Below are 14,178 nucleotides of genomic sequence, written 5' to 3' on the forward strand. Positions count from 1 at the left end.
ACGTTATGCTACGCTATGGCTTAAACATTGTGGTTTCAAACCTACTGAGGTTTATTTTATTCAAACTTTCCAGTTCAACAAACTCTCAAGGCAATTCATAACTGTTTTACATTTTGGCGTATTGGTGGCAAATTCATATGAATTTTTCCTACGATCTGCTTACGCCTCACTGATGGTTAGGTTTAGGGGTGGACCTTCAAGCTTATGTTTTTTTCCTAAAAATCGTACATTTCTGAATGAATCACACTCTATGAATTTATATGAAATCGCCACCTCATTAAATCGTTAGAGTTCTTTACACATTATATTTTCTGTCATTATACAAACTTAAAGGAATATTTCAGATTCAACATAATTTATGCTTAATCGACATAATGTTGATTACCACAGAAATAATTTAGACTCATCCTTTCTTTTTCTTAAAAAATGCAAAAAATTAAGTAACTATAAGCACTTACAATGGAAGTCCAAAATTTACAGAAATGTGAGGCATATAATTTTCTAAAACAATTTTTTTTTTTTTTTTTCTGTTAAAACTTGTGCATGAGTTGGGTTGTAAAGTCACTTGTAATTTTAATGGTAGTTTTTAGAGTTTAAGGCGTTACGTCATCATGGTAACAAAGCTGTAAAACTGGATATATAATTTCACATAAAAGGTTAGTAAGTGATTTTTTTCACACTAAAATCATGTTAATGCATATTGTTTTACATCTTGTGTCTATACTATTGAAACAGTGAGTTTTTTAACGTTTACAGCTTGGCCCCTTCACTTAAGTGCCTCACTTATTTTTCAAATAAGTCTAAATTACTTTTTTGTGTGTCATTTTTTCTTTAACTTGTATTGAGCACTGCAGTTACCAACTTTGTAAAAACTCCCTTTATTCACATTTCACAACAACAACCAAATATTTGAACAACTTGTTGTGCTTTTCAGACTTGGACACTGAAGTTTACAGACACTGTTTCTGAGTCAATGAAGTTTGTAAGGCTGTACATATGTTCACCACCTCTTCTCCCAACCATTCCAACTTTTAATAAGGTTTTAATGACCACTTCTAAAACGTACCCCATAGCTGAAGAGATGCTTGGGGTCTTTCTCCACCCACCCCTCTTGCACTCTCTTTACTCTCAGAGCTGCAAATCTGTCAGGCCCAGCTAAATTCTCACCCAGGTTGTCAACTGTGCTTCTCCAAGACAGGGTCACAGGGTTAAAATCGATTTCACAGGCCACCTGGAGAGCCTAGTCCGCAAACTGACTCAAAAAATTTATATCAGTCTTAGAATTGCCTACCACCCAGGGTTAGGTTGAGCTAGCGCTCCCCCAAAAAGTCCCAGGCTCAACAGAAGTTGGCACAGGCAGAGGCTGGGGTTGTTGACCCTGCAAGCTGACCTCTTCAAACTTCAACTGAATTGTTCTGGCAGTTTCCACGGTGACAGGCCACTCCAAGCTTATCCTGCTTAGGCTGAAAAGGGGCGCAAACTTTACTATAATCTGCCGAGTGATGATACAAACATTGAAAAAAAAGAGACTAAAAACATAAATGATTATTTAAAACATCATATTAATAAGAAGAAATTATGAAATACAATATTTTTCAAACCTCGCTAATGTGGTAGATTTGGTAAATCACTCACCAAAAATTGGACCATTCAGATCTTATTTCAGCTGTCACAATGAACATTATTTCAACACTGTTTTTTCCCCACTAAAACCCCATCTTGAGAACTTTGTCATGAACCAAGATTCAATCAGGAATTATTGAGAACTGACATGAGATTAAGAAAAGTGTCTGTATTTCCTGTTGGATGAAAGTTGAATCTTATGGGCATGCATTAACCCTGCAGCAAAGTGTCTTGCCTCTTAATCGAATGTGGATCTCATGAAGTGGACCATGAATTAATCTAATCCACAGCTGCACTGATTTCATTTTAAGAGGAAGCTCTACAAATACACAATTATTGATCATGCATCTTAGAGTTGACGTGTTATTTCAAATATTTAGGTGACCAAATATGGAATCATTATCAGATGATGTGATATGATATAGTAAATCTGTACAGCCCAAGTTGTCATTACACATTAATCTTTTGAGTTATGAACTTCATAATATGTTGGCAGGTGCAATTTCAAAAGCTGATAATCTGTTTCGTGTCATGTTCTACAGAAAGCAATAGAACATAAATGACTCTGACACATAATCAATACAAAAAGCTCTGCTATCTAGATTTACCCCCCATATATATATATATATATATATATATATAGTTTCATGTTAATTAAAAATGTAAATTAAAATGTTTTACCCTGATTTAATTATAAAATATAATAATAATTTAAACCAGTTTAATTATACATTCATTTATACATATCATTTTAACTTTTTGTAAGTATTTAAACTAATAAGCAAGCTGCTTAATATGTCATTATGTCTTGAAACCCTTTTAATTACACATTGTTGTTGTTCTTGATAAAGTAATTAATTAAATATAGCCTACATAAACTGTGCATAACATGGAAGTTCTACCAATAAATCAATAGAAAATAAAGTGGTAATTCAGGCTTTGTTAGGATACAATTGCCCAGAGGGAAACCAGCACTTGGGTTGTTGGCAGATAATGCCATAACTGCCCACCAACTGTTGCATGTTTTAATGGGACTCACTGTGTTTCTTATGTTAATTGGGCGGGTTGAGCGCAAAGACAGTGAAATCTCATCCTGCGACTAGATTGGCTTTTCAGAGGGAGATGTCATTTGGCTGAGCTCTGATCTCCTCGATAGGGAGATAGGCACCTGATTCAAATGGTTTGCCTGTTCCCTCTAGTCACTCGATCGGCGTGTGAACTCTCTTATTTACAATCAAATACCCTGACCGGGCAGCACACACTTCAGCAGCTCCCGTATCACTCATATAAGCAACAACACCCTCTTTTAACTCACATCACGCGTTTGATCACACCACCTTATTGGTCACATTTGTTTATTAGGATTTTTATTTATTTTAAACGTACATTTACGGGTCTAGAATCTCGTTAATTCTGATTCAGTAAAAGTGGTGAGAACCATTTTAGTTAGATGTAGGTCTATGCCTTAGCTTATGGCGCGCGCTCATTTTTGTCCGGATCTATTCAACTATGCATTTCATACAAAAATAGCTAGCCTATATATGCAATAATGACCGTTAATGATCTATGCTATTTTTGTGGCGCTTATATCAAATGATTAATAGATGTAACATTCCCGAGACTGCAAAAAATGAGAAAAAGAAGTCTTATTAAAAGATAAGTGGAAAGAAATGTTGTTATAAAATGTTTTAAATCATAATGTGGTACACCCAACATGCGGTAGGCTAATAAGTATCACGTTTCGCTATGTCAGATGAATTGATATTCAAAACACATGATTTTTGTACGCTTCGGTGTACACAATGTGTAAGGAAATTTTAGTTCTGTTATTTTAGTAGGCTCCTTTTTCTTGATGGTTACAACACTTGACATTTTTGGGAGCTCTCTTCGCGTTTATTCGTTTTATGACGTTTGACATGAACGAAATCTGGTGCGCTAAAAATAATAAATGTGCATAATTTCGAACTGTCCTTTGTTTGCTCCAAACGTGTGTCCTATTTAAAGCATTGCATTCCGTCACTTACAGGGAAATCTGGAGTAGCTCTTTGAGGCTGAATGAAAGAAAAAAAAAAAAGCTTTACATTCCAGCAGGGTCTCTGATGAGAGCACAGGGGCCATTCAAAGATTTTAGACCCACTAACCATACTTGAGAATTAATTAGACTCATGCAAGATAGGCATGGGGTGACCTAAAATGCGAAGCGTCGATTTTTCGTCTTCTTCTTCTTCTTCTATTTCTTTTGCTCTGTATACTCTGTATTGCCATCATTTGAAGACTTATTGTAATATGTCACATTAATATGAAAATTAACAACCAATTAAACCGAAAATTTAGAATGCATTTTAATAATAAATGCACTTTTCGATTCGAAAAGTAAACAACGGGATCGATTTTAAATAGCTTATTTTATTAGTACTGAAATATACTAGCGTTTAAAGGATATATTTAGGCCTACTGAACGTTCAAACAATGAGATCCTTAAATAGCCTGTTCTTGATAAAGACCTAATTACGAATTCGAATCGAATATCCAGCCAATTCAATTTAACGGCTCGAATTTAAAGTGAAAGTCTTGGGAAGTCCACGGCATGCAGATACCTTTAGGGCAGGAGGAGATGTGAACATTTTGAGAAAATTAGTTGTCAACAAGCCCACGCGTTCCATTCAGATGACACGGGGGTGACCAGAGAAACATAATGGGCCGGTTGAGGGGCCCATTCAACATCCAGACAAACCCTTTCTTCTGAAAGCACACATACGTCTGGTTGATCCAAAACTGAAAAGAGAAACGAGTTCTGGGAATATTCCCAAAACATTTCCTTTCCTTGTCCAATCGCTGATCTAATCAATCCATTTTAGATCGATATCTTCAGCTTTGGGACGTCTTAGAAATGGTCTAAATCAAGCCTAATGACAAACTTTGCAAACACATAACAGATTTAAATAGTGTAATTGGCGAAGAATATGATCTTTTATTAAGTAGGATGACCCAGTTGCTTTTGGTGTCATTAATCAACATATATGCTGTATGTACAAGTGAAGCTTGAAATTGGCGGAATGAGGAGAACAATGCTCTGCTGTTTCTGAGGGTCAGCTAATGACAACCTCCTAACAGCCCCCAAACCTAATGCTGGGAAACCAGGAAAAAGACTGATTTCACATGCTGAAGATCATCCATGCAAAAAGTGCGTCATATACACATTCACCTGATGACATTTCCTAGGAAATGGGAATAAAAACGAATAGAATTTGAATATGTTATTATTTTTGATAAGGAAGAAAGAAAAACTTTAGGAATTGCAGTTGATGCGTTTCCTTTACACTTCGTTGCAGCGCTTTAAGTCGCAGCTCTATCCACATATAGTTTACATTAAACTCATAAAGACATCTTTATTTTCGCTAAATAATTATACCGGACATTTTTTTTCTGAGCTTTGGAAATCTTTCCAAAACCTTTCAACCAAAAGTAATTTCCTTGTGTAAATTAAACGTGTTGCATATTTATCACTTTTGCCGCTATATGAACAAAAACAACAAAGCACGCATTTTAAACCATGGAAATTTTCTAAATCCGATCTGTGTTTCTATAGCCTATGCAATTTTTTTTTTAATTGCAGACAGCCTAATTAATATTTTATTTCAATATATTTTCAACAAACACTTTCCTCCAACTTGATATTAATGCAGTATACCCCCCCCCCCCATCCCCCATCCCCAGTCTATCTCAGTCTATGAGACTCAGTGGTGCATTAAAAGGATCCGCATTGCTGTGACTGATCTGCTGTATAAAAGCAGATATTGTTCCTCGCGTGGGATGAAATACTCGCACCTCAGCTTTACATATGGTCAAACTTGTTGCCCCGCATAATGATACAGGACAGAAACACATGGACTGATGTCATCTGTTGCACACTGACACGTTATCTGCGTGAACAGATTGATCTATACCGTTATCAGCATTTAAAAAACCTGCATAAACTATATAATTATTCCAGAGCTCAGAATTGTTGAATTTGAATGTTTGAAACTGCATTTGAAATCTTGTACGAAAATCACCGGTGATCAAGATAATGACAAATCAGAAAAACACTGTCCAAATGCAAAACTGTCCGAATGATTTTCCTTGATACATTGACCATATAAAAACGTAATAATAATAAAACTCAATTTTCTAACTTTAGAGATCTATCCACTATTATGCTCGGATTATTCTGCACACTGTAGATCTCCACTGTCGGACCCAATCCAAAGTTATTAATAAAGAGATGATTTACATTGATGTAGGGGTTTGACAAATGTAGCAAAGATGTATAAACACGCAGCAGACAATACAAACAATTAAATATATGATCTTTGTACAGTATGTTATGCGATGAACAATGTTCTTGAGAAAAATCAGGTTAAAGTCTTATTACATTTGCAAACAAGAAGGATCTAACTAAAAAGTAACTTTGCACAACAGAGACTCTGACTGTTGGAAAAAAAGGGGGGCTGGCATGCGTGAATATGATGACAAGCAGTTGTCGGAAGTTGGTTGAATTGGAGTTGAGTGCCAAAGTCTTCAGCATGGGTAGATGATATTAAACAACGGTTTTGTTTTAATCCATCCGATTTCAGACTGTTTACAGCGTTCTATTCCTAGACAAATTTACTCACGCGCACACACACACACAAATAATCGCTATCTATAAAATATAACTACTTTAGTTATGTCTCCAGCGTTGATAAAATGCCTCGATTTAACATACTAAAAATGAACATAATCAACACAAAAAGCAATGAGTGAAAAAGTAAACATAATATGTTTAAACATCTGCTTTTACACTGGTCATTTAAACGCACTTGTTGTATTCCTGAAATTAAATTAAATGCATCAAAAGTCGAAGTAGGCCAAAAAATGCCGCGCTGTTTTGTCAGGCTCGGTTCGGCCCGCGCCGCGAGACTGATGTGGTGCTGGCTGACAGTGTGTGGTCTCATTGAGACCCCCATCCCCCTGTTTCCCTGCACCTGCACTGGATCATTCACCCAATGAGAGACATCTCTGACAGTTCTCAATTCAGCCCATCTCACAATGCTCAGTCCCCCTCCATCACTGCCCCCCTCCAGTAAAAACGGCCACAAGAAACAACTTATTACTTTCTCCAAATAGTTTGCGCCTTTCTCCACCCATTTACTCTCCGCGCCAACAGACACCAAATTACAAACACAGACACATACGCTAGAGATGTTTACAATTTTAGTAATTTATGCATTTGATTTATCACATTATATTCTTTGTAGAATTAAAATAATGAGAATAACCCTAAAAATAACCTGTTAATAATTATTTTCCACTGCTAACTTAATATTAGGCCTAATAATAACAACAATGCTTTTATGAGGATTAAGTGGATTAAGTAGCCGACATGTCAATAAAATCAATAAATGGTTAATAAACTTGCATATAGACTACTAATACCATTAGTATATTATTAGCCTATATTATAATACTATTATTATACTACTAATAATAACAACAAAAAATAGCTATTGTTAATTTTATATCCACAATAGGTTATATTTTACATGCATTAATACTATTATTCGAAGTAGTAGTAGTATAGTATAGTATAGTATAGTATAGTATAGTATAGTATAGTATAGTATAGCATTTGAGGTTTATTCTTTGTCCGTTCCCATTGGTCAATCGGTCATATATGTAATCCCCTATTCAACTAATATTTGCTCACATTATAATGAAATCGGCATTGTCAAGACTTGTTTTGCCGCGCCAAAACATCATTAATTACATCTGAAGGGATGAATTAGTTTGGTGCTCTATTAGGCCTGTAAGTTTTTTACAAAATTATAGTCTGTGTTACTGTAATAAAATCCTAAAAAAAAAAAGCAAAAAAAAAAAAAAAAAAAAAAAAGCTCAGACTTCAACCATAAGCACAGACTGAAGATCTCATTTTATTCAGGTTCCTCACCGATGGGTTAAACAAGAGAGTTTTGAGTAAAGTCCTCGAGCGCTTACCACCTGTTGCTCTACAGATATCTGCTTCTCCACAACATCAGTTTTCGCGGGTCATGCCATCCCATATATATTTCTACTGATAAACGAGCAATTTCAACAAAAACACTTGCCATGATATTTTAATGAATTGTCGTTATATAACTAGGCAGTAAAATCACATACATGATAGCTAAAGCAACAATTTTCATGCTATTATTTTTAACCAGAATTCACCTCGCATTCCCTAAAGGACTACGAAATCAAATGTCATTATTTATTCGTGTCATTGTCTCAACATATATTATATTATATATATTACAGCAATATAATCCCCAAAACAGCAGCAGTTTAACATTAAATACATTCTTTTTTTTCCCCTAAACGCGCAAACATTCTCACAAAATTGTATTCCATAAGTGTATATGTCTAGCATCAAATGTCAATCATACAAGTTCTTTTAATCAGTATTTTTCAGCTGTCACTCTTGGGAAAATGGTTAGCTACAAATAGAGCCAGATTACGGTTAATCAATAGTAGGCGTTAAATGACTTTTTTTAGGTTACATATAAGGTACAGCTGTAAAGAACCCCAAATCTCAACATTTCAGCAAAAACAGTTTATTTAGGTAGATAACGGACCATTAGGAACGCTCCTTTTTAGCATTTAAACGCGTTCACTCACATCCAGACTTAAATTCCCAGTTTATCAAACAGATTCAGCCATTACAACCAATTCCTCTACTTGTATAAATAATGGATTCAAGCAGTGCTCCCTGACCCTTTGAGAGTCCGGCAGGGACACGTTTGTCGGAATGAGCCCTCGTCAAATATTCATTTAGCGCTTAATGTGAGCCCTTCTCCCCCGAGACCTGCTGTAATAGATGCCTCAGTGCCTTGGCAAGAAACAACACTAATCTACCACAGAGAGCAGCGAAATATTCGAACGCACTTCAGGTTTAAAACTCCTTACATCCACACTCTTCATTCATCTCCATAATCTTATCTTGAGCTTGATTCAAGACTGACACACAGCACTGAAAAGCAGCAGAAGCACTTTCTCTGTGCCCTGCGGCTCTAAACAGTGTCAAACACTAAACCAGTAGCCTGTTTTAATACATGAACATTAAATGTAAACGCAAAGCTTGTGGGCCTGTGAAGTGAGTAGAGAGACGCCTACTGTCATTTTGTTTTCATTCTGTAAAACACCAAATCTAATTTTCAGCGAACGACAGTATCCGATTGTGAACGATTTTTTTTATCATTAATATATATATATATATATATATATATATATATATATATATATATATATATATATCAGTATCTACTGTATCGATAATATACTTTAACAATACTTTAACAATACATCATATATGTTATAGAATTATAGGCTAGCATATTACAACGAGGTAAATGTTATTTATTTGTATTATTTTGTAGGCTATTACTATATGAATAACAGAGAATAAAAAACGCAACTCTAAATATTATCTTCGAAATGATGAAACTTCAAAAATGAAATGGAAAAACTCAATGTCATTTCCAAAAGTTGTGCGCGCACAAAAAAATAAATGTGCAGTCTTTAGAAATTCTGCAACAAAAATGGCCAATGGGAAATAAAGTAAGTGACTACCTTGACGTGCGTCTTCATTTCATTTGGGCCGTTTTATCTCCCCAAGCAGAGCAGAGATTTACAGGCAAGAAACTTAAACGCTGTGGTGTCGCTCACAGTCCTCGTTTCCACTAAAAAAATAAAAACGGTGTTAACTTAATGTTCACTAAATTTAAATAACATCTAACATTTCATTTGTTTGAATCAAACACCAATAAACACGTTGTCATAATTCTGCACATGCAATCCCAGTATACTTACTTTCAAAGAGCTGCACTCAAGTGTCAGTGTCATCTTATTAAGGCAAACTCGAGCGAATAATGCATATGTTTGTACTTTAAAATTGTGATTGAGTTAGAGACTCTGAATACATATTAAACAGTATAAGTGACAATGAATTTAGAATGCATAAATAGGATAATTAGATAAGAAAAGCAAACATCAGATTCGGATAGCAACCCAAATGTTAAATAAAATCAAAACCAGAAACAATTTCAAATATCCAAATTTCCAAAATTTATTCATTTCAAACTGCATATTGAAAAAAAAAAAAAAAAAAAAAAAAAAAAAAAAAAAAAACTCAGATTGTAACTGTTATAATGATGTTATTAGTTAAAATATATACATGGAGCGTTGGCAACTGCGTACAGGCCACATTTTACAACTACGAAAAATGAAGGTTTTAAAATAAAAACTTAAAATATCACAGAAAATGTACAGAAATTTTACAAACCATGAGAAAATAAAGAACACAAACTTCATATACCTAACAGATGAAGAGTGGGAGACCGAAAATAATAAAATCAAAGGTCTAAGAGAGTGCCTCTGTTTGTTCTCTCATTTAGAACTTAATAATAATAATAATAATAATAATAATAATAATAATGGTTTATTACTATGTACCTTAAATGAGAAACTCTTTTTATCCCGTTCTTTCATTTCAGCGTTTGCAGATTTTTTGGAGCATATACTGAAGCAGTAAACATCAGTTGTTGTGCCATCTTTTTTGCACAATTGCCTTTTATAAAAACGTAACTTCCTGCTGTTTACAAACATTACATCTGGTGTTATTATGTTTCTTTGATAAATACTGTACAAAAGTCGATTGCAATAATAAAACATTTGCTTCACTCTCTCCCATTTCTACTTTCCAAATCGCATACACCTTCTGGAATTAAAAAAAAATCAAGAAAGAAAGAAAGAAAAAGGGGAAAAAAAATGCAAAGCAAAGGAAAAAGAACAACAGAACGACAAACTGTGTGGAGTTCCTACCGTTCCTTTTTAAATAGAAAGCAAAAGTTTTGTGTTCTTCCCTTGAGCTCTATACAACTTTTCCCTCCCCAAAAAGTGTTCTGTACAAAAATAGTCCAAAGGAGTCCAGCAGTGTAGAAAAGTTCATTTACATATGCGATAAGGGAATCGTGCCGTTAATCGTCGTGCCAGGCACAGGTGCGCTCTGGTAATGTTGGGACATGTGCAGTCTGCTCTGGGCACTCTGCTCCTGGACTTCCGCCCCGGGCAGGTACATACTGATCATGTCCCGCAGGTCCCCCGTTTGACACTGTCCGGCCCGGGAGTGAGAGGACGACGTGACCACTGGCGGACTCGAACTGGATTCGGACTTGACCACCGAGCCCATGGAGCCCAGCGTCATTCCCGGCGTACTTTGCTGCGAATAGGACATGCTGTAGGTGGGCGATCCGTTCATGTAGGTCTGCGAGTTGGTCATGGAGTTGTACTGGAGGGCGCTCATGTCGTAGCGGTGCATGGGCTGCATCTGCGCCGTGTTGTGCGCGTTCAGTCCCGGGTGCTGCGGGTAACCCAGCTGCTCCTGCATCATGCCGTAGCCTCCGTTGGTCCAGCCGTTCATATGGGCATAACTGTCCATCCTCTGGTTGACCCCGGCGCCCAAGCCGGCCCCTACACCCACACCGGCACCTATGGCGTTGCCGCCCGGCGCCAGAAGCCCGCCCGGCAGGGTGTACTTGTCCTTCTTCATGAGCGTCTTGGTTTTCCTCCGGGGTCTGTATTTGTAATCCGGGTGTTCCTTCATGTGGAGAGCCCGAAGGCGCTTGGCTTCATCGATGAACGGCCGCTTCTCGCTCTCGGACAGAAGTTTCCACTCGGCCCCGAGTCGTTTACTTATTTCCGAATTGTGCATTTTGGGGTTCTCCTGTGCCATTTTCCTCCTCTGGCCCCGCGACCACACCATGAAGGCGTTCATGGGTCTCTTGACCCGGTCCGGGCTGTTTTTCTGGTTGTTTCCTGATGAGTTGGTGTTCCCCGTGCCCCCCGTGTTGGGCTGAGGCGCCGGGGGCTTCAGCTCGGTTTCCATCATGTTGTACATTTAAAACGATTTTTAGTCTTCCCCACCAGCAGTTAAAAACAAAAAAACACACCACAAGTCCAAAGTGGAGGCTGCTGAAGTTACCTTAGCAGTTCTGGTAACTTTGCTGAGGAAGTAAGCGCTATTAGGTCCTGTTGGTTCCACAAACTTATTTTCTCAGTCTTGAAGAATCGACACAAACTCGGTTTCCCTCCTCGCCAGAGCCCTTGTCAACTCCTGATACTTTTTGAACAAGTTAATAGACAACCATTCATAGAGCGACTGTCAGCGAATATAAATGGGTTTGTCGCTGACCAATCAGAGCGCGTCTGCTCCCTCAGCCACGACTGTGTGTCTCTTGGTTTTGCATAAAGGGGCGGGGTTACGGACGGTCAGCAGTGCAGGGCTAAACCACAGGCAGCACTTCTCCACCAATGAACACTGCGTGTGTGTATTATCAGAGCAAGAACTAAAGTGAGAATATTTTACACAAATGACTTTCTAATCAAAGTATATTACAAGGACGTATGATCTTAAGATTCTAAAACTAAACATTGGAATACAGGTCTGCTTTTTCTGTATTAAAAAAAAAAAAAAAAAAAAAAAAACTTTTTGGATTCGTCGCTTTGTTTTGAGTATAGCCAACACAAATTCACGTCTAAATGAACAGTTTAGCTGGACTTTTGGAAACAATACATAATAATAAAAAAAAAAAAAAAAAAAAAAAAAAAAACACAATAAAAAAAAGCTTTTTTAGTAAAAGTTCAAACATCATGTAAGCCTTATATAATATTAGCCTACAATCTTTTGCTTGAATATTTCTTAACACTCAAAGGCATAGAAGTATTTTAAATACATATGTATAATTACATTTTGTTCTGATATTATAGTTAATATTAATTTTGTGCTTACTCGCTTTTTTTGTTATTTGTATTATTAGCACAATATTGTATTATTTGTATTATTAACACATTTAATAGCCTAAACAACTGCATTTATTAAACTTTTTTTAAGTGTTACTTTATTTTTAAAACAATATCCATAACATGTGGTAAAATTGCTGCATTTATGAAGTAGACTTCAACTGGCTCAAGCTGAATGTGAATTAGAAAATGGAGAGCAGTCAATCATCACAAATAGGCAGTTTTGTCTCGGCTGTTGTCATTACATCACCCTGAACAAAAGCACACAAAAGCTGACTACACTGACCATCTGAGTTCTAAGGATTTGTGTTATTAGAATCCACTTCATGAAGAGTGACAAGGGGAGAGGATTTATTCAGCAGAACCTCCTTCAAAATAACATGAACCAACATGACAGGCCGCCTTATAATCATGCACTTTTTATTAAACCCAATTGTTACAAACGAATAATAACTAAAACACGCGGCACTAGTTTTGGTAAACATATAGCTTAAGAGTAAAGAGTCGATCATTCTTCTGCATAAGTTGACTATAGGCTACTCGACAACACGAAAGAAGTGGAACTAATATACAAACAGGCTTAATGTCAGGAAAACACGTCGGACCTTTTTTTTTTTCTACAATGCACGAAAGCAGATCTTATTATGTTTCAACAGCGTCCTCTTGTGGTGATATTAATAAGAAGAAGCTCAACGTAGACACCTATTTCCAACTACTTTCACGCATTTAGATTTAAAATAAATAAATAAAATAAATAAAAATATAGGCTACACTTAGCGATATAATTTGCAGCAAATCTAAAATAAATTACAAAGAGCAAACACAACAGAAAATATAAAGCTATAACTTATTTTAAAGATTTTGAAATGTACTATTGAAGAATGGGTGCCTGAATAAATAAACAAATAGTCATTTTCAACTTCTGTTAAGCGACTAAGAACGTGAGAATCTTAACACGATGGCACTGCAGCATGCGCCATTCTAATACAACTCTAAACTGCTCTCTCTCTCTCTCTCTCTCTCTCTCTCTCTCTCTCTCTCTCTCTCTCTCGATCTGCATTTGAGTGCCTTAATCTGCTTATGGAAATGTGTAGAACAGCGGGGAATCTCTAACATCCCAGAGTGGCTCCTGCTTTGGCTAAATTGTTAATTGTCACAGTTCTTCACAATAGTTGTGAAAAGACAAGTCTCTTAATGTTAACTAAAATATATTTTAATGATATCAATTGAATGGTTTTGACACGTTTTTTAAATAAATAAATAATGTGTATACAAACAAAAATTAATAATTATTAAAAAGTAAAATAAATAGAACAACATATATTGCCTACACCAATATTTAAGTCAACACAATCGTAATCCGGCAACCCTGATTTGATACCTTATTATTTACATTTTTTTTTTTAAAGTAATAATTTCTTGCACGTTTTTGATTTTTAATCCTAACAATAGGCTATGTCTAACCTAAATCATAGGATCTAAATTAATAAACGAAAATAACCACCAAAATTGTTTCAATGTTTTTATGTTTGCGTTCAATATCTCACAACAAATTCAGTCCATCTTAATAAATATAGCCTATATGTACATAAAAACAAACACAACAATTACACAGAACATTCTTTGAAAGTGAGAGTTAGAATTATTCAAGCATTAAGTCCTAAAATTAGGAGATTCAAATTAGTAAGAGAGGGAGAACGA

General features: G+C 36.0%; 1 protein-coding gene and 1 long non-coding RNA gene across 4 annotated transcripts in view; both read right to left on the reverse strand.

Annotated features, from left to right (window-relative positions):
* LOC125254924 overlaps positions 1 to 14,178 on the reverse strand; it is a 127,392-nt gene that overhangs the window by 13,981 nt on the left and 99,233 nt on the right. For all 3 annotated transcript variants that reach the window (XR_007181794.1, XR_007181796.1, XR_007181795.1), the window contains exon 3: positions 9,250 to 9,359. This is a non-coding gene — a long non-coding RNA (uncharacterized LOC125254924). The remainder of the gene's footprint in view (positions 1 to 9,249; positions 9,360 to 14,178) is intronic.
* sox2 (SRY-box transcription factor 2) lies at positions 9,819 to 12,116 on the reverse strand. Its single transcript, XM_048169711.1, has one exon. It carries the CDS (start codon positions 11,573 to 11,575, stop codon positions 10,628 to 10,630), a length of 948 nt encoding a protein of 315 aa, XP_048025668.1. The 5' UTR covers positions 11,576 to 12,116; the 3' UTR covers positions 9,819 to 10,627.

The sequence above is a fragment of the Megalobrama amblycephala genome, linkage group LG2 (genome assembly GCF_018812025.1).
Source record: "Megalobrama amblycephala isolate DHTTF-2021 linkage group LG2, ASM1881202v1, whole genome shotgun sequence".
In the NCBI taxonomy this organism is placed as follows: domain Eukaryota; kingdom Metazoa; phylum Chordata; class Actinopteri; order Cypriniformes; family Xenocyprididae; genus Megalobrama; species Megalobrama amblycephala.

What these genes read in the sequence shown, in the direction of transcription:
- sox2 (XM_048169711.1), bottom strand. Translation starts at nt 11,575, where the DNA reads ATGTACAACATGATGGAAACCGAGCTGAAGCCCCCGGCGCCTCAGCCC.